General features: G+C 51.3%; 2 protein-coding genes and 1 long non-coding RNA gene across 7 annotated transcripts in view; 2 read left to right on the top strand and 1 right to left on the bottom strand.

The window, feature by feature from the left end:
• INTS3 (integrator complex subunit 3) overlaps positions 1–22,316 on the top strand; it is a 47,041-nt gene extending 24,725 nt beyond the window's left edge. The window contains exons 7-30 of one of the 5 annotated variants that reach the window (XM_008059323.2): positions 1,652–1,796; positions 2,980–3,109; positions 4,423–4,520; positions 7,252–7,443; positions 8,691–8,778; positions 9,263–9,342; positions 9,773–9,864; positions 10,200–10,306; positions 11,056–11,175; positions 11,539–11,668; positions 12,130–12,184; positions 12,430–12,533; positions 13,057–13,101; positions 13,287–13,406; positions 15,951–16,104; positions 17,143–17,211; positions 18,044–18,119; positions 18,487–18,600; positions 18,963–19,011; positions 20,010–20,177; positions 20,462–20,562; positions 21,239–21,395; positions 21,499–21,629; positions 22,005–22,316. In XM_008059323.2, coding sequence (XP_008057514.1) covers positions 1,652–1,796; positions 2,980–3,109; positions 4,423–4,520; positions 7,252–7,443; positions 8,691–8,778; positions 9,263–9,342; positions 9,773–9,864; positions 10,200–10,306; positions 11,056–11,175; positions 11,539–11,668; positions 12,130–12,184; positions 12,430–12,533; positions 13,057–13,101; positions 13,287–13,406; positions 15,951–16,104; positions 17,143–17,211; positions 18,044–18,119; positions 18,487–18,600; positions 18,963–19,011; positions 20,010–20,177; positions 20,462–20,562; positions 21,239–21,395; positions 21,499–21,622 — 2,518 coding nt within the window. In that variant the 3' untranslated portion in view covers positions 21,623–21,629; positions 22,005–22,316. Of the gene's footprint in view, positions 1–1,651; positions 1,797–2,979; positions 3,110–4,422; positions 4,521–7,251; positions 7,444–8,690; positions 8,779–9,262; positions 9,343–9,772; positions 9,865–10,199; positions 10,307–11,055; positions 11,176–11,538; positions 11,669–12,129; positions 12,185–12,429; positions 12,534–13,056; positions 13,102–13,286; positions 13,407–15,950; positions 16,105–17,142; positions 17,212–18,043; positions 18,120–18,486; positions 18,601–18,962; positions 19,012–20,009; positions 20,178–20,461; positions 20,563–20,981; positions 21,055–21,238; positions 21,396–21,498 lie in introns of all 5 variants that reach the window. The other 4 variants (XM_008059321.2, XM_008059322.2, XM_008059324.2 and 1 more) reach the window with 4 other exon arrangements.
• Positions 1,545–2,838, bottom strand: LOC110595750. The gene is made up of 2 exons (XR_002482044.1): positions 2,756–2,838; positions 1,545–1,748 (listed from the first exon to the last, which is right to left on the bottom strand). It is a non-coding gene; the product is annotated as an uncharacterized LOC110595750 (long non-coding RNA).
• Positions 22,317–23,100: 784 nt separating the features above from the next.
• Positions 23,101–23,270, top strand: part of SLC27A3 (solute carrier family 27 member 3) — a 5,562-nt gene continuing 5,392 nt past the window's right edge. Inside the window, exon 1 of the mRNA XM_021713029.1 lies at positions 23,101–23,260. Within this exon, the coding sequence (XP_021568704.1) occupies positions 23,101–23,260 (160 nt within the window). The remainder of the gene's footprint in view (positions 23,261–23,270) is intronic.

A 23,270-nucleotide genomic window follows, 5' to 3' on the forward strand; every position in this document is an offset into this window, starting at 1 on the left:
CCACTGCACTCCAACAATCTGGGCGATGTAGTGAGACTCCAACTAAAAAAAAAAAAAAGAATGAACTTCCCTTATCCACCTTGCGAAAGAAATGATTGTGTGCGAAACGCTGCCTAAGCCTGAGAGCCCGGCAGTGCCCCCTAGTGCTCTGGGCACAGATGTGCAGCTACTCCTGGGCCTGGAGCTACATGTTCATTGGTGCCTTTACACTGGCACACAAGGCCCCAGCAGTCTCTTAGCAGGCCTCTGCTTCTCCTAGGTCTCTATGCCTTTCTGCTATCCTGGGTCAGAGGGTGTCACTTCTCTCTGCTTCTCTTTATTATGCTATCCCAGGATTCAGATATATTCATTACCTCTGCTAGCAATCTTCCTAAGAAGTGATTTTTCTCATTTTGTTCCTAGTGCCAGATAGCTCCCATCTCTATTAGCTTAAAGATGAATATCCTATACAGTTCTCAGATAACAACCAGATAACTGGCCTACCTGTATACTACCCTCAAAAAACTCATGTCTTTCAGTGAAAATGAATACCTAGAAGTTTAAAATTATGTCCTCTTCCATACCCTCCATCTCATTCCCTTCCAAGTGTTTTTAGGACTGTGGAGTTAAAACAGTAGCAGATGAGGGAGGGGGACCCTCCCTAGTGACCTTGGCCAGTACTTTCATTCTGTGAGAGGAAAAGGCCCAGCCAGCGTCTTTTAATTAGGTGGCTTGAGCACTTTTCCGGAATCAGGATGTTGCCTGATTGGATTAATTAAACTCCATGTCTTCCTCCAGTTCCCTGCCTTCCAGCAGGGGTGCCAAAGCCATTGCAAACTGTTTGCTTGGGGGAGACAACTTCCCAAATTTGGCACTCAGAGACAGCATTAGAATTTTAGGAATATCCTTACTGTGTCTTTCTTTATCCATTTTAGAGCAGTAGGGTATAAACAGTTCTTTCATTACCCCTCTTTTCCCCAGGGAAATTCTAAAACTCTTGGGAAAATGGGCTTTGCCATCCAAAATTGTGGGTTTTTTTTTTTTTTTCAGATTGTGATTTAGGGTAGGTGACTCATTGTCTGGGAGTGGGATCAGTGACTAGAAAGAGCCAGGGAAAGGCTGTGGCATGGTGGGCTGCTGATGACAGGCAGATAGAAGGGCTAGCACAGTATGTTCTAAAAACTCCAGGTTCTGAAACAGTCTTGGCAGTCCCCAGAGGTTCTTGCACCACACTTAAGAACTACTGATTTAGGAACACTTACACAATTTTCCCCATAGTCTGAGTTGGGTAGAAGCTGTGGCTTATCTCTGTCCCTGGTACCTCACACATTGCTTGGCACATGGCAGGCACTCAGTAAATGTTTGAATGAATGAATAGACAATGTTGTTTTATTGGAAGCTAAGTAGTCATGTGGTACGAAGAGATCACTTTCATTTAGCACATATCTTTATTGGATACCTGTTAGAGAAAAATTAGGAAGTTGTCCTTCTTAAGGCAGTTGATAGTCCAAGATTGATCATGATTGCATGAGTAAGCAAGCAAAAAAAATACAACCTACTCCCAGTGTCTAATCATTAGTCAATTCTGAGGCACTGGAGCTAAGCTCAGGGGGGTGACTCGGGGGTAATTGGTCTGGGCAGGGGTAGGAACCAGTGTCTTCCCTCCCTGCAGGGAGTGGGTCCTGAAGAGCAGCATCCTCATTGCCATGGCTGTTTACACATATCTCCGCCTCATCGTTGACCACCATGGAACTGCCCAGCTCCAGGCCCTGCGGCAGAAGGAAGTGGACTTCTGCATCTCACTGCTTCGGGAACGGGTGAGGAAGTAGGACAAAAACATGGAAGGCATGTGAGACTAGGGTGGGATACCTCTCTCTAGGTTTTGTGCACCTGGGTCAGAGACACCTTGTTAGAGATGGAGGAGCATCAAGATGTGGTGTTTTTCATCATTCTTTGACAGATGAGAGGGTAGTAGGGAGGGAGAATCTGTGTGGAATAACCCCAGTGTTTAGAAATGCTACCTGTTACATTGGCATCCTAGGGCTTTCCCTGATTAGCTTCCCAGACACCACTGTCCACCAGACACAGGCTGTCTTTGTGGGCCCACCTACCCTCATGAGTAATTCTCATGGTCAAATAGGATTATGGATTGTCTACTGTCTCATCTCCCGAGAGAGATATCCTAGAACTGTGCTAATATGGTTGCGACTGGCCACATGTGGCGATTTAAATTTATTAGATAAAACTTTATTTTTGTTTGTTGATTTGAGTCAGAGTCTCACTCTTGTCACCCAGGCTGGAGTGCAGTGGCATGATCATGGCCAGTGCAGCCTCGACCTGCTAGGCTCAGGCTGTCCTTCCACCTCAGCCTTCCAAGTAGCTGGGACTGCAGGCATGTGCTACCACACTCGACTGATTTTTTTATTTATTGTAGAAATGAGGTCTTGCCAAGTTGCCCAGACTGATTATAGGTGTGAGCCGCCACACCCAGCCAGATAAAACTTTAAAACTTAGTTCCTTAGTTGTGTTAGTCACATATTGCTAATGGGTTTCATTTGACTACACAGATATAAATGTTTCTATTGCCACAGAATTCTCTTAGACAGAATGAGCTTTGGGGTAGTGTGTCTAGGGCTTTGGGGTAGTGTGTCTAGGGCTCAACTTGCCAATCCCATCCTTTTGGAATTGTAGTCTCCCTTGATCTGGATCAAAGGAGTTCTGGAGAGGAGAGTAGATTAATGTGAAAGCCAGCAGGGTTTCAGCATTTCCCAGTAACTTCTCATCCTTGATATCAGTCCCCAGCTTTCATATCTCTTGGAACAGCTAGGAGCCAATCCTTTGGTTCCAGAAGAAATCATATAGTCCCTTTGACCCTCTTTCCTTCCCTCCCTAGAACATGTTGTTCCTTTGTCCTCCCTGCAGCAGGTAAACAAACCATGTTTTTATTCTTTTTCCTGTTTGGCCCCTCCCCACCCCCACCCCCACCCCATCCCCGGCAAGTTCATGGAATGTTTGATGATTGGTCGGGACCTCGTAAGACTACTTCAGAATGTTGCTAGGATACCAGAATTTGAACTGCTTTGGAAAGATATTATCCATAATCCTCAGGCCTTGAGTCCTCAGTTCACAGGTAAGTAAGGGTCTGGGCATCCTGTCCTTGAGAGGTTGGGATTCAGTGCATATGTCCTCCTTATAGAGGCTGGTGGGTAGGAGAGTCTTTGGTAGTCAGATTTAGGAAACTTGGGACAGGGCTGGTTTGCCAGGTTCAGCTAGATGTGGGAATGATGCAGGTACAGAACAGTCCCTGTGGTTCCTAGACAGCCCCTACTTGACAGACTCCATCTGTCATAAGTACTAAGAAAAAAGTGAGGCAGAGATTGCGATCCTCCTCCTTCCTCCCAGCAGCTCCTTGGCTCAGGAGGTGAGCCAATGACCAGTTTCCAGCTTCACTGAGTCCGGCAGGGGAGTCAGAGGTCAACTCGTGAGACTGAGTCAGCAGAGGGGCTGGAATTAATCCTGTAAAAGAAGTCTCCTCCCTGGGAGCAGTCTTGTCTCTAATTCCAAGATTTCAACTTTGCCAGAGTTCTCTTTGGGGAAAGGAAAGAGTTTCTGTGTGCCTCCCTCTAACAAGGTCCTTTTTACTTCCCTTTCCTCTTCCCAGGGTCCTGCTATGGTCTGAAGAATAACTGTATAGCTTTGCTCCCTATCTCATGTACACATGTGCTCATGTACACATGGGTGTGCATACATATACATGCACCCACACACACAAACTGAGGGCAGTTGTCTAGGCCTGGGAAGTTAGGAAAGGAGATGAAAGTACAGGGGCTGCCTTACGTTGAGCTACTCTTGTATTGAATACGTATTGAGTTGCTTTGAGTGCCTCCATTATGTTTGGCATATGTGTGTTAACTCTGATCTTCAGGGCAGCCCTGCAAGATATTTTACTTTCCACATTTACATATAAGAAAACTGAGGTTTAAAGAGATTAAGTAACTTGCCCAAGGCCACACAGCTAGTAAGTGACAGAGGCAGGATCTAGATCCAGGCCTTTCTGACTCCAGAGCTCGTGCTCATGCCAAACACCACAGTGAACCCAGGACCCCATGGTGGGACCACTAGGAACAGGAAGAGAGGCTAGGGTTTTCTATATTTTTGCCTTAGCTTTCCCTCTTGTTGCCAACTGGAGTCTATGTGGGTGGGGGCTCTGGAAAGCCAGCAGAAGAAAGGTTTCGTATAGTCAGGTCCTTGGGTGGGTGGTTGATTGGAGCAGCGCACACATACTGGTTAGAATTCTCACTTGTGCCCGTACTCAGTATGCCTGGTCTTATCTTAGAATTTCCCCATGAGCAAGACCACTGGCCATCAGGTTCCCCACCTGCCTTCCATTCCTTCTGTTCCTCAAGCTTCCCTTTCTTCTCTTCCCTTCTATATGTATCTCAGGTATCCTACAGCTGCTTCAGTCAAGGACATCCCGAAAATTCCTAGCATGTCGTCTAACTCCAGACATGGAGACTAAGCTCCTCTTCATGACATCCCGGGTAAGCTAACCTATCGCCGCAGGAACAGGAGTCGCAGGTACTGGCTGACTTCTTACTCTTCTGGACCTGTTAACCAGTGAGTACTGACCAGCGGAGTAATGGTTAAATGGATGCTTCTAATCTACCAGGCTGCTGGTTGCTTTCTTTGTTCATTCTTTGCCTGCACATTGGGCATGGTACTAAGAATTGGGAATATAGTGTTGAATAAGAGATACAATTCCGTGTCTGGGCATAGTAGTTTGTGCCTATGATCCCAGCACTCTGGGAGGCTGAGGCAAGAGGATTGCTTGAACTAGGTCTTGTTATGTTGCTTAGGCTGTTCTCAAACCAGCCTAGGCAACATAACAAGACCTGGTTCCTACAAAAAGAAAAGAAAAATTAAAAAATTGGTTGGGTGTGGTGGCGCACACCTGTAATCCCAGCCATTCTGGAGACTGAGGCAGAAGGGTCGCCTGAGTCTAGAAGGTTGAGGCTGCAGTGAGCCATGATTGTTTCACTACAGTCCAGCCTGGGCAGTAGAGTGAGACTCTGATTCAAAAAAACAAAAAGATCAAGAGAGGTACAATTCCGGCTCTTAGAAGCTTTCAGTCTGTCTTAAGCAGTTATTAAACCAATAATTGTATATAAATAATATTTAGAAGTGTGAAAGGATAGATTGCTCCAGGAAAACTATGAGCTCTCAGGAAGAGAGAACTTTGGGCTTTTGGCTTCCACGCCTGGCTGAATTATGGCAGAATTGCTCGAGGAGCATGTTAAAGATAGAGCTTCGGCCGGATGTGGTGGCTTACACCTGTAATCCTAGCACTTCAGGAAGCTGAGGCAGGAGGATTGGTTGAGCTCAGGAGTTCAAGATCAGCATAGGCAACATAGTAAGACCTTGTCTCTACAAAAAAATCCAAAATTTAGCCAGGTATGGTGGTATGTACCTATCGTTCTAACTACTCTGGAGGCTAAGGCAGGAGGATTGCTTGAGCCCAGGAGTTTGAGTCTGCAGTGATTGTGCTTACTGCATTCCAACCTGGGTGACAGATCCTGACTCAAAAAATAATAAATAAATAAATAAATAAAGATGCAGCTTCCTGGATCTCACTCTCCCAGAGAACCTGACTGAGGAATCTGCAGTTCTTCTGCAGCCAGTCTGGCCTTAGGGAACTGCTGCCCTAGCCAACTTTTGGTTTCTCAGGTTATTCAAGAGGACTAGATCTGTGCTGTCCCGTGCGGTAGCCACTAGCTGTGTGTTGCAATTTAAATTTAAGTTAGTTAAAATTAAGAAAAATTAAAAATTCAGAGCCAGGTTCAGTGGTGTGTACCTGTAATGCCAGCTACTCAGAAGGGTGAGGTGAGGGGATCACTTGATCCCAGGAGGGTTTTTTTGAGTCAGAGTCTCACTGTCACCCAGGCTGGAGTGCAGTGGCATGCTCAGCCACCACAACCTTCACCTGCTAGACTCAGGTGATCCCTCCGCCTCAGCCTTCCAAATAGCTGGAACCTCCACGCCCAGCTAATTTTTTGATTTATTATGGAGACGAGGTCTCACCAAGTTGCCCAGACTGATCTCAAACCCCTGAACTCAGGCCATCCTCTCACCTCTGTCTCTCAAAGTGCTGGGATTATAGGCATCAGCCACTGCGCCTGGCCATCCCAGGAGTTTAAGACCAGCCTGGGCAATATAGTGAGATGCCATCTCAAAAAAAATTAAAAATTCAGTATCTCAGTTATAATAGCTATGTTTCAGGTGCTCAGTACCGCCATTGTTGCAGAAAGTTCTGGACAGTGTTGGTCTAGAGGTATCTTTTTGCTTTTTTAAATTTACCTTTTTAGCCGGGCTCGGTGGCTCAGCCTGTAATCCCGCGCTTTGGAAGGCTGAAGTGAATGGATTGCCTGACCCGCGGGTTCGAGATCCACTTGGGCAACTTGGCAAGACCTCATCTCTACAATAAATAAAAAAAAATCAGCCGGGCATGGTAGTGCGTGCCACTTGGCTACTTGGAAGGCTGAGGCGGAAGGATCACTGGAGCCCAGCAGGTCGAGGCTGCAGTGGCCGGGAGCGGCCACTGCACTCCAGTCTGGGCGACAGAGTGAGACTGTAACTCAAAATAAATAAATAAATAAATGTACCTTTCTGCTATATTTTGGTTCAGTTCTTCTGACAGAAAAAGAAATAGAAGAGGAAAACCAGAGCCTCTTCCTTACTTGGTATTACTGTTGTAGTCAACTAGGGTCTGTTTGGGGAAAGGACTTGCTGCAAGAAGGTTGGGCAAGTCTGTGCCCTGGACAGTGGTTCTGTTAGGTGGTTCAGCAGCAGGAAGCGCTCAGTTAGAGCTGAGTGGTGAACAGGCTTAGCTCTTGCTCTTGAGGAACATTCCTTGCTGTTCACCAGTGACTTGAGAAAATGAGCAGAGATTATATTTATGACTGAGGAGTCAGTGGCCAGTACCGTTTTTGGTAGGAAGCCAGAAATGGACTGCAGTGGAGGGTGAGACAGCATCAGGTCGGTGGCAAAAATGAATGTACCCCAGCATATGAGGCAAGCTAGAAACTTTCAACATTTTTAAAACTCAAGAAGTCCTCCCAAAGGAGGGGGGAGACCTGAGGGACAGCATGAGCTGATGAATAAATTACGGGAAGAAATGGAGGGCAAGGCCAAGCCTAGAGTTGAACGGTGCTTGCTTTCCTCTGTCCAGGGAAGCCACCTATCTTCTAAGTTCTTTTTCCAAAACCCTTTCCCCAGGTGAGGTTTGGTCAACAAAAGCGATACCAGGATTGGTTCCAGCGTCAGTACCTGTCAACTCCAGACAGTCAGTCTCTGCGCTGTGACCTCATTCGCTACATCTGTGGGGTAGTCCACCCTTCTAATGAAGTACTGAGTTCAGATATCTTGCCTCGGTGGGCCATCATTGGTTGGCTCCTGACAACATGCACGGTGAGGGCGAGGCTGTGGGCAGAGGCTGTCGGGGGTGAAGGGGTCTCTTCCATCATGTTCCCCATATCTCTGTGTTTCTTCCTGACTCCAGGGCCCTCCTCTTATGCTGGTCCTGAGTATCTCAGCTTTTGCCCCACCTCCCTTTGTGTCTTACAGATTTACTCACACGCATTTCCCGTCTGGGTTTGAGGGAGAACAGGTTTATCTGTTCTGCCAACCCCAGAAGACTGGAATTTTTAGGCATCCCTGCCTTTTTCGTTTCGTTTCCCGAAACTACATATAGCTATTCCTTGAATTGTTCCTTTCTCAGATTCAGAGCTTGCATTCTTTAGACCCTCACCTCCATGCCTTTTTGGCATCAGCTTTGGATATTTCCCCTCTCTAAGTGTAGTGACTCTGCCATTTCCTTCCCATCATTTTCCTCTCTGTGCCTGGGCTAGGAAACTATCCACTTCTGGCATCTAGCTGCCCCCTGACCTCTTCTGACTGGCCTCCTCCTCCCACTTCTGACTGGGTCCTTGGAATGTGCTGATTCAGATACGACAACAGGCTGTTCCTAGGGGGTCTCTTCTTCAGGAATGTGCCTGGAGAGCCCAGCAAGGGAAGCCCAGGGTCTAGTCTGAGTGTTGCTTCAGCTCGGGGGTAATCAGTGGACTTCTGAGTCCAAGCATTCTCCCTTTGGGGATCAGAGATACTTACTGCAGGATGTATGAAGAACCCAGACCCATCCCCTCCCCTTGGTTGGTAAGACCACAGGGTACTCACCCTCGTACACAGCAGACTCCAGTATCCCTTACCCCTGTGGGGCTTCCACACTGCCTCAGTAGGAACTGAATTTCATAGATGGAGCAGCCAAGTAGGCCCTGGAACCTGCCTTGCACCTCTGAAGGGAAGGAGCTGGTCAATGAAACTAGCCCTCGCCGGGCGTGGTGGCTCATGCCTATAATTCCAGCATTTGGGAGGCGAAGGTGAGAGGATTGCCTGAGCCCAGGGGTTCGAGACCAGCCTGGGCAACTTGGCAAGACCTCGTCTCTACAATAAATAAAAAAAATTAGCCAGCATGGTGGTCCACACCTGTAGTTCCAGCTGCTTGGAAGGCTGAGGTGGAAGAATTGCCTGAGCCCTTCAGGTGGAGGTTGCGGTGGCCGTGAGCATGCCACTGCACTCCGGTCTGGACGACAAAGTGAGACTACAACTCAAAAAAAAAAAAAGAAACTAGCCTTCTTTTTTTCCCCTCTCTTTTCCAGTCAAATGTTGCTGCCTCTAATGCCAAGCTGGCTTTGTTTTACGACTGGCTGTTCTTTAGTCCAGACAAGGATAGCATTATGAACATAGGTATGTGACCGAGACCAGGCAGCACCACTCCCCATCCCCAAGCGCCCACTGCCTCATCTTAGTGATAGCAGTCATAAATCTCAGGGCAGCGTGGCGTGCAGGCAGCTTATCTGGGAGCAGTTCCGTTGTTTCTCATCAGTTCTCCCTTGACCTAGAAGGAGAGTTGCTTTGATGAGGCTCAGCGGTCACTCCGCCCCCTTCTCCCCACAGCCTCTGCTTGGGCTTTGGGAGGGAGGCCCTCGCCAGAGGACAACACTGTACCACATTCTGCTCTTCCTCCTTCTACTGCCCCTCAAACTGAATGCTGGGGAGAGGAGGGCTAAGGGCTGTTTGGGGAGCTGTCTGCTCTTGGTTCTACCCAGTGGGAATGGGAGGGATAGACACAGCAGTCCCTAGAGCCATCCATGTATGCTGACATCTCATTTTTTGGAAGTAGAAACTGACTGTCTGGTGTTGGGGGGGCCTTTGAATCCCACATCTCCAGAACCAGCCATCTTGGTCATGCATCACTCCATGAAACCCCACCCAGCCATCACTGCCACGCTCCTGGACTTCATGTGCCGTGTAAGTGTCAGAACCCTTGTTTCTCCCCATGCCTGGATGGGCGGAATTAAGCTTATCTCCCTGACCCTCCCAGTGAACAGGTCTTCTCGGTGCCCCTTGACTGTGGGAGCAGAAGTGGTCCTGGGTCCTGTCCCCCATGTTAGTGAATGTCTCCCTTCCATATTCCCATTGTTGGATCTTCCCACGTTTCCATGGGGCTTCCCACCCACAGGGATGATGACTCAAGGTAGAATCTAGCCTCCTTGAAGAATAGCCAGATCTAGTGAGTTTTCCATTTTAGTGACCTGGCACAGTCAAGAACTGCAGTCCTGTCTGCAGCTGCACTCCCCAGTGTACCCTAGTCAAAGCCAAGGCAGCTTTTTACATATAGTTCACTGGATCACTCTGGAGAGTCATGTACTCATTCTTTCCTCCCCTTTTTCCCTTCCAGATCATTCCCAACTTCTATCCACCATTGGAAGGCCATGTGCGACAGGGTGTCTTTTCCTCCCTCAACCACATTGTGGAGAAACGGGTCTTGGCGTAAGAAATTTGCAGAGGGGCTGGAGAGGATCTTTTTCCATTTTCTATTAGATTGAGGCACATTCAGATATTGCCATAGCACTGCTGGCCCTTTCCCTTGACGGGTGTAAAGAGTACTGGCTCTAATCAGACTGCTAGGCACGTGTCCTCCTACTCTCAGAGGAATTCCTCTCTTGCCATCCTATTACCGAGGGCTTCGGTAAGCTTCATGCTTCCTGTTGACCTCTTCCCGGGGTCTGAGTGTGGCCCAGTTGTACTGACAGGGCTTAGCCCTGTCCGTGTTGAGTAAGAGACGAGGAGCTCTGATATTGACCTTCTTTCGTGCTCTCCGTTAGACACCTGGCTCCCCTGTTCGACAACCCTAAGTTGGATAAAGAACTGCGGGCAATGCTGCGAGAGAAGTTTCCCGAGTTCTGCAGCTCACCCTCCCCACCTGTGGAAGGTATGGAGCTTCCCATTCCATCCCCTGTGTCAAAGCGGGTGAGACATCTGAGGCTGTTGGATCTTAACAACCCTGTTGAGGAGAGAATGTCGCCCCTGTGCTGTCCTTCTGTGACACTGTCCATCACAGTTTTCTTCCCTACTTCTTTTCGTTTTTTGTGTTGTCTCTCCTGATTCTCTCTCTTCACTTAATCTGATCTGACTTTAGCTTGTCTTTCTTGCTCTCTTAATCTTAATTTTTCTCTTAACCCCTTCTCAGTAGGTAGAAGGCTTTCATGTAATGTTTGTTTATCTCACTTTAACTTTGCCTATCACTTCTCTCTTCCCAGCTCTAGGCCTGGTTGTTATGGTGGGTCTCAAATCTTGCTCCCAATACAGACTGCCATCTCCCTGCCCCCCATGCCTCCCCCCCAATTGTTTGTTTCGTGATAAGGGCTTAAGCCAAGTAGTATAGCCCAACTTGGTTTTAAATTAAAGAGCACTTGGGACTCTCCCTGGCTTTACTCTAGTCACTAATCCTGGGCTGGGCATGGAGGAGCCATGACCTGTGCTGTTCTCATTCCTGGCAACATTCCCCTGCAGGTTGTGGAGGTTGTGAGGACAAGAGTTTGTCCTCCTAGGGACAGTATTCCACTTAGGTTGTAAATTCCTTATTCTCCCACTTGCCCTCCAGTCTCCCCTCCCAGAATCTTGGGGCATGTTAAGGAACGTAGGAGGCCATGAAATGCCTTGTCTTTCTTTACTCCCAAGTCAAAATTGAGGAGCCGGTTTCCATGGAGATGGACAACCACATGTCAGATAAGGATGAGAGTTGCTACGACAATGCAGAGGCAGCCTTCAGTGACGATGAGGAGGATCTCAACAGCAAAGGTGAGGCAGCAGTAAGGGCCAGGTCAGGGTTGCACCAACCCCAGAGGACAGTTCTCAGGAGCAGCCTCTGCAGTCTTCATCACCTTTATACCTGTGAGTTACAGAATGAGACTCCAGAGGGCAGAGCTGTGCATGTACCACTAACACTGAAGGCAGGAAGGAGGGAAGAATTGGCTCCTGCCCTTGTTTGCTTGTAAGATCTAGGACACGTGCACATTCAGGGAGACGCCTTAGCACTCACGCAGCATTGAGTGCACGGGTGCACACTTAAAACATGTGAGAAAGGGACAGGTGGTTCAGGGGGCTGGTGTTGGTCGTTGGTGCCTGAGCAAACCGACTTCTTTCCCTAATCTGTCCCTTCAGGAAAGAAGAGAGAGTTTCGCTTCCATCCTATCAAGGAGACAGTTGTGGAGGAGCCGGTTGACATCACTCCTTACCTTGACCAGTTGGATGAGTCCCTAAGGGACAAAGTACTCCAGCTGCAGAAGGGGAGGTGGGTGTAGACTCCACTCTCAGCCTCGGGAGGCTTTCTACCTGGTGCCCAGTGGGGGGGGGCAGCATGGTGGGGGCTGGAGGGAGATGTGAGGGGAGGGCACGGAGAGGGAATTGAAGATTCCTGAGGGATTTCTTCTGCAGTTGATGGTGGGGAGTGTGGGCCGGGGTGGGGCAGCCTCATCTCCTTAACACCTCAGGTCTCTGCTCCACACATTCTGGGGAGAAGAGCCTCTGAGAACCAGGGTAGGATTGATGGGGATTTCCCTTTTCTTTGGGCCTCTGCCCAGAGAGCAGCAAGTTCTGCCCTAAAGCCTCCCCCACCCAAGCCAGGATTTATACAGAGCTCCTTTGTGTTGTCTCTGTGCATGTGAGCGTGCTTGTGCACACTGTTCTGGGTGTATGTCCTGCCCTCTGCTATCATTTATGTCCCTGGGATTTCCTCTCACTTCTGTCCTGCAGTGATACGGAGGCCCAGTGTGAGGTCATGCAGGAAATCGTGGACCAGGTCCTGGAGGTGAGGAGGAACCCAGCTCCTTAGGGAGGAAACAGCCCAGCCTGCTCGGCTTAGAGCTCCCAGGCAGATGTCTCCCAGGGAAGCTGACTCCCTCCTTCCCCTTCTCCAGAAATGTCCCCTCGGGTGGAGGAGGGGGAGCGTGCTGATCTGGAGGTAGAAGCAAATGAGTTCCAAGGCCCTAGGCTTGTGGGGCAGGAAGGCTTGGGTCTAGGCAGTGATACTCCCTCCCTTGTCTCATCACCCAGGAAGACTTTGACTCGGAGCAGCTGTCTGTCCTTGCTTCCTGCCTGCAGGAGCTCTTCAAGGCTCACTTTCGAGGGGAGGTGCTGCCCGAAGAGATTACTGAGGAGTAAGGCTCACCTTCCCTGACCACCTGGGCCCTGGGAGCCAGAAGGGTGCTCTTACAGCCCAAGATGCTCTAAGGGCGTCCTGCTGTGGATTTGAGAAAAATAATCTGTTTTCTTAGTGTTTTTATTCTCACATGTACTGATTCGTTTAAGCAAGGGTTTTCTGCTTGCTGAACACCGTGTGTACTAGGGAGGTGGACAAGCATCCCCTCCTTGTGCTTCCAGCCCTGCTGCTGGGCATGGTAGCCCCAGCCTTTGCTGAATCAGGTACAGTTGGACTCTGGCCTAGACTCTCTCCCTGAATGGCAAGGGTGTCACCTTCAATAAGGATGACAACCTCAGGTTGTGGTTCCATGCTAGGAACCTGTTTTCTTTGTCACCAAGTCTCTGGGGCAGCAGGGAGTTTGCCTTTTGGGTAGGAAAGGAGCAGTCTGGCATCTAACTTCAAGCTGGTCCTCTGTAATAAGCCTGCCACCCACCTCCCTCCCCTCCTGTGGACTCTCATATGCAACCCACCTCTTGTAGGTCCCTGGAGGAGTCTGTAGGAAAGCCTCTCTACCTAATATTCAGGTAAGCACCAGCTGTAGGATGCCCTCTATTCTCTCAGCATCATTCATGTGTTCCTGTCCTGGGGCAGCGGGACCCCTCTCCAAGAGGAGTATGCAGTGGGCACAGAGAGCCCATACCACCCAGAACTCCACAGGAGAGCCTGTTCTGTGCAAAGCTCTGTTCCTCTCCTCCCATCCCACCTCCAGAAACCTGTGCCAGATGCAAGAAGACAACAGCAGCTTCTCTCTGCTTCTGGACCTTCTCTCCGAGCTGTATCAGAAGCAGCCCAAGATTGGCTATCACCTGCTCTACTATCTGAGGGCCAGGTAAGTATGGGCACCACGTTTCCAATGTGTCAGGAAGCATCCTGAGAGTCTCTCTCCTCCTGCACACAACCCTTGGCTGTCCTCACCTGGGCCTTCTCTCCGTGTGTGTGTGTGTGTGTGTGTGTGTGTGTTTTAATAATAGCTTTATTGAGATATAATTCATAAACCATAAAGTTCATCCTTTTAAAGTGTACAATTCAGTGGTTTTTAGTACATTCATAGAGTTGTACAACTGTCACTACTGTCTAAATGAGAACCTCAAAAAGAAATCCTGTACTCATCAGCAGTCACTTTCCCCTACTCCCCTTCACCCAGCCCCTGGCAGCTTCTTGTCTCTATAGATTTACTTATTCTGGACATTTCAGATAAATGGAGTCGTATAATGTGTGATCTTCTGTGACTTTGTCTTTTTCACCTAGCATGGTTTTAAGGTTCATCTATGTGGTGACATGTATCAGTTCTTCATTCCTTTTGGGGCCAGATAATATTTCAGTGTACAGATAGATATACCACATTCCGTATATCACTTTGTCCATCAATGGACTTTTGGGCTGGTTTCTGCTTTTTCACTATTGGAAATGGAGCTGCTGTGAACACTTATGTACAGGTTTTTGTGTGGACATGTGTTTTCAGTTACCTTGGGTGCATATCTCGGAGTGGACTTGTCAGGTCATACAGAAACTGTTTTTACATCAGTGAGGAATTTTTACATTGGCCCAGCTGTTTTCCAAAGGGGCTGTAACTATTAGACATTCCCGTCAGCAGTGTGTGAAAGTTCTGATTTTCTCCACAGGCTCCCCAGCACTTGTTATCGTAGGTATTTTGATTCTAGCCATCCTAGTGGGTGTTTTGATTTGCGTTTCCCCAGTGGCTAATGATGTTGTGCTTATGGGTCATTTGTGTATTTTTTTTTTTTTTGAGTTGGAGTCTCATTCTGTCGCCCAGGCTGGAATGCGGTGGCACACATGCTCACAGCCACCTCAGCGTCAACCTGCTTGGCTCCAGTGATCCTTCCGCCTCAGCCTTCCAAGTAGCCGGAACTACAGGCATGCGCTACCACACCCAGCTAATTTTTTAAAATTTATTGTGGAGATGAGGTCTTACCAAGTTGCCCAGGCTGGTCTCGAATCTGCAGGCTCAGGCAATCCACTCACCTTGGCCTCCCAAAGTGCTGGGATTACAGGCTGAACCACTGAGCCTGGCCCATTTTTGTATTTTCTTTGGAGAAATACCTTTTCAAATCATTTTTCTTTCTTTTTTTGTTTTTTGGGGTTTTTTTTACACTGTTTCACTGTTGCCCAGGCTGGAGTGCAATGGCATGGTCACAGCCACTGCAGCCTCGACCTGCTGGGCTTAGGCAATCTTTCTGCCTCAGCCTTCCATGTAGCTGGGACTACAGACACACACCACTATGCCCGGCTCGTTTTTGTGATTCAGTGTAGAGATGAGGTCTCACCAAGTTGCCCAGGCTGATCTTGAACTCCTGGGCTCAGACAATCCTCTCGCCTCTGCCTCCCAAAGGGATTACAGACTGAGCCACTGTGCCCAGCCTCCCATTCTTAATTGGGTTGTCTTTTTATTGTTGACTTTTAAGAGTTCTTTATATATTCTGGATACAAGTCCTTTATCAGATATACGATGTGCAAATATTTTCTCCCAATCTGTGGTATGTTTGTTTGTTTGTTTGTTTGTTTGTTTGTTTGTTGAGTCAGTTTTACTCTGTCGCACTGGCTGGAGTATAGTGACATGTTCATGGCTACTGCAGCCTCAACCTGCTGGGCCCAGGTTATCCTTTGGCCTCAGCCTTCCAAGTAGCTGAACCTACAGGCACACACCACCATACCCAGCTAGTTTTTTTAATTTATTGTAGAGATGAGGTCTCGCCAAGTTGCCCAGGCTGATCTTAAACTCCTAGGCTCAGGCAATCCTCTCGCCTCTGTCTCCCAGAGTGCTGGGATTACAGGTATGAGCTACCGTGCCCAGCTTCTTTTCACTTTTTTGATGGCATCCTTTGAAACACAAAAGTGTCAAATTTGTATGAAGTCTAATGTATTTGTTTTTTCCTGTATCACTCGTGCTTTTGATGCCACCAAGTTTTACTCCTACGCTTTCTTCTAAAAGTTAGATGGCTTTAGTTCTTACGTGTAGGCCTGTAAGCCATTTTAAGTTTTGTATACGGTGTGAGGTGTCATTGCCCTTGTGGCTAGGGCCTTGAAAGCAAGAGAGAAAGCTTTCTGCAATCTGAGTTGAGCCCGCTCTGGCCTCTTCTGGCCTCGACTCTGATCAGTCAACCACTTCACTGGATATGGTCAGAGGTGATTCTGCAGAGGCGATATCTGGAGCATTGCGAAGGATGGGGAGCAAGAAGAATGTCTCCTGGTGCCCTAAGTAACTGTCAAGCCCTTGGGGAAGGCAGCGGAGGAGACATGAGGTCAAATAGCACAGGGCACCTAGGGCAGATGAAGCAACTTGAGTGGGAGCCTGCTGGGATGTCTAAAGGTGGGTGCTGGGTCAGGTTGCTAGCTGAGACCCCACGTCTTGCAGCAAAGCCGCCGCAGGGAAGATGAACCTGTATGAGTCGTTTGCTCAGGCTACTCAGTTGGGCGATCTGCACACCTGCCTGATGATGGACATGAAGGCCTGCCAAGAGGACGACGTGCGCCTGCTGTGCCACCTCACACCCTCCATCTACACAGAGGTTGGTGCTTCCATCCGTATCTGGGGGAGGGGGCAGCAGTGCAGGAGACTCATGGGAAACTGCCCACCTCAGTCACATTTGGAGTGTCATACACAGCCCTGACCCTCCCTTGCCCAGCCCACTTACCCTGGCGGGCCGTTGCTTCCCACACCACAGTGATCCCCTCCTTCAACCTGTCTTTACTAGAAGTTGAACAATTCCTGAGTCTTGCAGAATTCCTACCCTTAGGCCTAAGTGTGGTATGAATTGGGGTCTCAGCCCATATACTTGGCTTCTCAGATTGAGCCCCATCATCTGGACCTGGGGCAGGTCCCTCAGACCAGAGTCCTGCTCATATTCCCAAGTGCTCCTGTCCTCTGATGACTCCCTCTTGGGTCTCTCATGGTTTCCAGAGCCCAGGACCTCTGTGGTAGAGACACACTCCTGTCCCTGCTTCACTCGCACTGTTGTCTAGGAGTGGGGAGGTAGGAGGTGTTGGCCCTTCTTCCTCTGCAGAAGTTCCCAGGAAGAGAGAAATGAAAACCTAGGGTGTGGGCATGACAGGAGGAACTGTGATCTCAGCCAGGCACTGGGGGAGGGCCAGGTGCCAGGCACAGGGTGTGTCCATCCCCACCCCCCTCTCCACCTGGGGCCCTGCCTACCCCTGGACATGCTCCATCTACATCGTCTCTTCTTTGGCCAAGGGTCAGCCAGGTTGGATGTCTTTGCTGCCAGGGATGTAAATGTAAATGCAGAACCAGCCAGTTCATCCAGGCCTCCAGCTCTGGCTTTATCTCTGAATAGTGCCCCATTCCTTTCCTTATGCACAGACACACAACACGCCCCTCACTGTGTGCATACATAAACAGCAAAACTTGGGGCCTTCAAGTTCTTGAAATCTTCCAGCTTCATAGCTGTCGGATTTCTGTTGAGGGGTTTACAGGAAGGACTGTGTCTGACAGGCCCAACCAGACCCTGAGCATGTGATAAGGAAGGCAAATGGGCTGTGATATGAATGCCAAGGTTTCCACCCTGGACTCTCCCTCTTTTTCTATCTAGTTTCCAGATGAAACCTTGAGGAGCGGAGAGCTGCTAAACATGATTGTGGCTGTCATTGACTCTGCGCAGGTGAACACTGAGCTTTGATATATACCCAGAGAGGCCTAGAGGGCAGCACTGGGGGCGTGAGGGCCTCTGGTCTCTGCAGACAGGGAGCCGGTGCCCACAGGACTCTGCCTCCTGGCTACACGTAGTGTGCGCACTTCAGGCTGTGGTGACTGAAAAGGAAAAGTGGAGCCCACAGAGACAGGATGGGGTCAGGCCACTGCTGCTTGGAATGTCCCTTATTCTCCATGTTCTTTGGATGCTCCTGTTTCCCTGGGGAAAACTGAAGGAGTTATTTTTTTGTTAGCTCTCAACTGACCTTTCCCTCGGCTTGCAATGAAAATGGTCTGCTTGCCCTTCCCAGCACACACGGGAAGGCTGAAGCTTTGCATGGTGCCTCTCAGGCCTGCGCAGGGTCCGTTTCTACTCTCCTCTCCACTCGCTTCCCGTTCATAAAAGAGGGGGCTTAGCACTCTTGAGTCCTACTTCTTTTGTCACTCCCCTGCCCACATCTGTGTCCAAAGCCCGGCCTCGGGATCCTTTCTCCACCTCAGGCTGGACTGAAGCAAGTCGGAGGTGTTGCCTGGTCACCCTGTGTCGTCAGGGTGGGGTAGTTACTGGTAACTATCTTTGCCCAAAGCAGGCCTGTGGGTCCCACTCAGGCTTGTTGCTACTTTACCAGCTCCTCATCCTGCAGAGAGCACAGCGGTCATTGTGTCCATTTCCTCCCATCCCTTTGAACTTGGCTTTCACTTCCTCTCCTTTCCTTCCATATGAGTTCTCTTGCCTCTCCCTCCATCCTAGCATCCTAGCCCCTTGTAGAGCTCATGGGTTCTGCCTCCTTCTTCCTCCTTAGCTCCAGGAGCTGGTCTGCCATGTGATGATGGGGAACCTGGTCATGTTTCGAAAAGACTCAGTTCTCAACATACTTAGTAAGTGACCAGACCTTTTAGGTACCTGGCAGAGGAGATGGGGGTGGATGTCAGCCCTGGGTATTTCCCACTCACAAGGGGACAGAATGTCACTCTACCTGCTGTGTGGTCTTGGGCAGTATCTCTCTGGATCTGTGTTTTACTCTAAAATGGGATGACTTACCTGGCCCCTCTGACCTCAGGGCTGATGGGAATACGGAAGCTGTATGAAGACTTTGGAAATAAGCGTTGTGTGGAAAGGGAGAGGGTCTAGATTCAGGGTCACTGTTCCGGCCTCTGTGCCTTCCTTGCTTGGGGTGCCTGTAGTCAGTGGATTAGCTGTGTGTGCGTGGGAGAGCGAGCGAGATGTTTCTTCCATCTTTTCTAGTCCAAAGCCTAGACTGGGAAACCTTTGAGCAGTATTGTGCCTGGCAGCTCTTCCTGGCCCACAACATCCCCCTGGAGACCATAATCCCCATCCTGCAGCACCTCAAATACAAGGGTGAGTAGAGTTGTGGGTTGGGAGCATGTAGAACAGGATGCCGCCATCCAGCTACAGCAAGGCTGAGGCCTCAAGACTGCTGGGATGGTCCCAGATCTGCTGCTCCCCTTCCCACCATGGTGCAGGGGGCATGCTCTCCCCAGCCACTCTTGCTCTTCAGATGATGCCTGCGGCCTGCTGTAAGCCAGGCACTGGGCTGGGGCTCAGGGGCCCAGGACTTGATAGGGGTCAGGGGCTCTTCCTGGCTCCTCGTTGAAGACTGTCTTTGCTCCCTCAGGCTGTTGGTTGGGAATGAGAGAGGTGCCCACATTCCTTCTTGGAATCATACATTCTCATGAACAGCCTCTTCCCTTCCCTCACAGAGCACCCAGAGGCCCTGTCCTGCCTGTTGCTTCAGCTCCGAAGAGAGAAGTGAGTTCCACCCTAGGGGCCCTTGAGCCCTCAGCCCCAATATGTCAGGAGCTGTTCTGGTATAAAGGGCTTCTGTCCTGCTCCCTTTGCCATGTTTTTTCCTGTCGTTGACATCTGCTTGTTCTGCTCTTCCCCCATTGTGACTTACAAATAAGCAGCTCCCCTGGGATCTGAGCTTCCTCTCGACTTTACCCCCCTGCCCACCAGGAGCTGCCCTCGGAGGTGGGAGGGGACCGGACATCCCTGTTTCCTGCTGCCACAGCAGTTCTAATCCCTGGTGGCTCCTGTTCCCCTCCTCCATGCTCCTGCAGGCCGCACATGGCTAATCTAAGAGGAGGAAGGGTCAGGGGAGAGGCGTCACACACTGTCCTCTCCCTCACCCTGCTCAGAGGAGCCAGTGGGACCCACTGCGTCCTGCCAGGGCGGGGCAAGGAAGGAGAGGGCAGAAGCCCCTGCTTGCCTCACAGCTGTAGCAGCATCTGTGCCCCAGATACACAGGGCAGCAGCTGTGTCTTTTTCTTCCTACCTTTTTGTCTTCCTTCCGCCTTTTCTCCTCTTGCCTGAGACATAGAAATGAGTGTTCTGGAGCAAGTGGGGAGCTTGGAGGGCTGTGTGGGCATATGGCTTCATGGCCCTCTCCCCTGCCCCTTCCTGGAGCTGGATCCCACACTGGCCCACAGCTCTGGCCAGGCAGGGGTCTGGGCATCCACACGCCACACACTTGTCCCTCTGCCTCCCCGGCCCATTTCCTGACCGTCCTGGGACCACTTGGTGGTCCTTCCCCACATACACACACACCTTCCACCAGACACAAAGAGTCTCACTTCTCGTCTCTGGCTTCCACAGAGGAGGAAACCAGGCATTCCTTGGCCCAAAGAGAAGAGCAAGAGGGATGTGAGAGCAGGAGCCACGGCAGGGTTGGAGGGGAGGGGGAGCGGGTGCGGGAGAGCTCCAGCAGGCCCTGCGGCTGTGTGAGCACAGACCACGGCCCCTCCCAGGCCCAGCGAGGAGATGGTGAAGATGGTGCTGAGCCGGCCTTGCCACCCTGATGACCAGTTCACCACCAGCATCCTGCGGCACTGGTGCATGAAGCACGACGAGCTCCTGGCTGAGCACATCAAGTCCCTGCTCATCAAGAACAACAGCCTGCCTCGCAAGAGACAGAGGTGGGCTGCGCCCTGTGGGGGTGGGGCCAGTGCTGTCCTTGCCTGGGCTGTGGGTGACCTCTAGTGGTCCGAAGCCACCCGGCATGCAGGACTACCGGGGCGCTTTCCCCCCCTCTGCTCCTCGTGCCCTGTAGCTGGGGTGTTCTAGGCATACCGCCCTTACTCCCAGCCTCCAGCCTGCCTGTCCTCCCGTGTGGGCTGCCTCTTTCGTAGGGGCCTGGTGGGGTCTCGCATTCCTGCCCCCCCCCCAAGCTGACTCTGGCTCCTGTGACTTCCTCGCGTAGCCTGAGGAGTTCCAGCAGCAAGCTGGCCCAGCTAACCCTGGAGCAGATCCTGGAGCACCTGGACAACCTGCGGCTCAACCTGACCAACACCAAGCAGAACTGTACGCCTTCTCACCCTCTCGGAGTCCAGCGTATCCAGTGCTACCCTGGCTCAGACCGCCCCTGAGCCAGGCTGGGGGCAGGGGCAGAATACCCAGGGCCAGAACCAAGCTCTGTGAATAAAACAGCATTAGGGCCAGACTCGGTGCTCAGCCTGTAATCCCAGCACTTTGGGAGACTGAGGCAAGTGGATTGCCTGAGCCCACAGGTTCAAGACCAGCCTGGGCAACTTGGTGAGACTTTGTCTCTACAATAAACCAAAAATTAGCTGGATGTGGTAGCGTGCACCTGTAGTTCTGGCTACTTGGAAGGCTGAGGTGGAAGGATCACCGGACCCCAGCAGGGCGACGCTGGGGTGGCTGTGAGTGTGCCACTGCACTCCCAGACTTGTAACTGTTTCCCCTTCCTGCTCTCACTCCAGTTTTTAGCCAGACCCCAATCCTCCAGGCGCTGCAGCATGTCCAGGCGAGCTGTGATGAAGCCCACAAGATGAAGTGAGGCTCCTTCCACTTTTGGCCTTGAGCAGTGGTGTGGAGACGGCCTAAGGGAGGGAGGCCTGCCGGGGACACACAGACTTAATGGCCAGCAGAACCAGGGGTGAAGGGAAAGGCCCGGTCCTGAGGGTGGGAGTTGCCCAGTCCAGCAAGCACCACTCAGAGCACCTCCCCTTCCCCTTAGGTTCAGTGATCTCTTCTCCCTGGCGGAGGAGTACGAGGACTCTTCCACCAAGCCACCCAAGAGCCGGCGAAAAGCAGCTCTGTCCAGCCCTCGAAGTCGGAAGAATGCCACGCAGCCCCCCAATGCTGAGGAGGAGTCAGGCTCCAGCAGCGCTTCGGTGAGCGCCCCACAAGCACGAGGGAGGAACCGCCCTGAGGACGGGGGCTGCGGCCAGCAGCCATCCAGGAGTAACTTCCCTTCTCCGCCTCCATCTCCTCTAGGAGGAAGAAGACACAAAGCCGAAGCCCACCAAGCGGAAACGAAAAGGGTCCTCTGCCGTGGGCTCGGACAGTGACTGAGGCTGGTGTCCCTACCCACCCAGCTGGATTTCCCTCTCCTTGGTGAATCACAGGTTAATAGGGGCTGGGGAGACACAGGGCAACACCCCTCCCTTCCCTGAGCTCACCCAGGGGGAGGATGAGCTGCCTCTGGCCCAGCCTGAGAAGCAGCCCCGAGCCCTCCCCTCCCGGGGCCTCCAGCCCCTCTAACTGCTGTTCCCGCCGATGTTTGGGTTCTCACTGAAGCCAGAGGCTGTGCAAAATCAGACTGTGGTGGAAGTCCTCGGCTCCCTGGTCCCTGCCCCGGCCAGCCCCTCCCTCAGCCTCCCCCCAGTTTCCCAAAGAGCCATTTCAACAGAGAAGGGAAAGGACAAAGGGGCAGCCAGCCAGAGAAGCTCGGAGGAGAGGAGAGACTCAATGTGGGGGTGCCCCTTCCTCCTCCCCTTCAGGTCGTGGTTTGCTCTCGTCACTCTCCACGCACCGGTATGAAATGGGCATCTGACCTGACGTGGTCGGTCCCAACCACGAGCAGATGCCACAGGCACTCAGGAGGGACCTGGAGGGTGTGCCCTGGAGTCTTGGGTTGGCCTGAGGTTGGCACCTCAAGCTGGGCCAGGGCCCAGGGGAGTCCCAGAGGCAAGTTCCACAGAACTCTCAAATGGTCCCAGTTCCTTGGGTCTGTTTTTTTTGGCAGAGATAATCGTGTCTTAAAAGTTGTTTTTAAACGACAATAAAGCAAGCTGGAATGTCTTGTGTTGGAATTTCTGCTGGCATTCACCTGTGCGCGTCTTTTAATTGGCTCCCCTCCTTGTGGCTTGGTAACATCCCCTTTTTCTCCTCCTGCCTGGACCCTCCTTTTGTCTAGAACAGGAGAGACTAGGCTTTCCTGCTCCCCCCATTCCTCCCTATTACTGGGGATTGTGAGCCAGACACTGAGCTGTCCGTGCAGAAACTTTGGCTGGCACCATCACCCTGTAGGCTGAGACTTGCCCCGGCACAGTAGCTCACACCTGTAATCCCAGCACTTTGGGAGGCTGAGGTGGGCAGACTGCTTGAGCCCAGGAGTTCGAGACCAGCCTGGGCAACATAGCAAGACCCCATCCCTGCAAAGAGAAACTAGAGGCTTCCAAAAGCTAACATCTGTCCCACTCCAATGTGTTAAGTCTGTGCTTCCCAGTTACTGGAGGGCCACCTGCTTGGTGGGAAGGGATGCCCCAGCGTGGGTCTTGAGGGACGAGCGTGGCAAACGCCAGGGATGGGGGCCCTTCCACAGTTGGCCACTGGCTGGTCCACGTGTCCCAGCAGAAGAGCTGCTGGCTATGCTTTTGTTCTGTGCGGGGAGCTGGAGGCAGAGGAGAGGAGAGGGAAGGCGGAGCTCACTGCCGACAGCTGCTGCTAGACAGCCTGCACTGTGTCTTTACAGAATCCAGGTTCTCCCTCCCTCAAAGCCGCTACTCCTTCCTCTGAAAACCTAAACCACCGAGGCCTCTTTCTCCTTCCTCTCCTTCCCGGTTCCTCTGCCCAGCGAAGACCAGGACGGAAAGCATGCGCCGGCTGGTCCGCACCGCTGTGCCCTTGCCCAGAGGGAGGGGCCCCGCCGCGGCCCCTCCAGAAGTCTGGCGGTCCGCGCCTCCACCTCTCCCCTGCTTAGCTCCGGGCCCCCCCGGCCCCTGGGACTGCCTCCGCTGCTGGCAGGAGGGCGCGGGTCTGCTGCT

This window comes from Carlito syrichta, unplaced genomic scaffold, assembly GCF_000164805.1.
Source record: "Carlito syrichta isolate Samal-C Ts95f unplaced genomic scaffold, Tarsius_syrichta-2.0.1 Scaffold303992, whole genome shotgun sequence".
In the NCBI taxonomy this organism is placed as follows: Eukaryota; Metazoa; Chordata; class Mammalia; order Primates; family Tarsiidae; genus Carlito; species Carlito syrichta.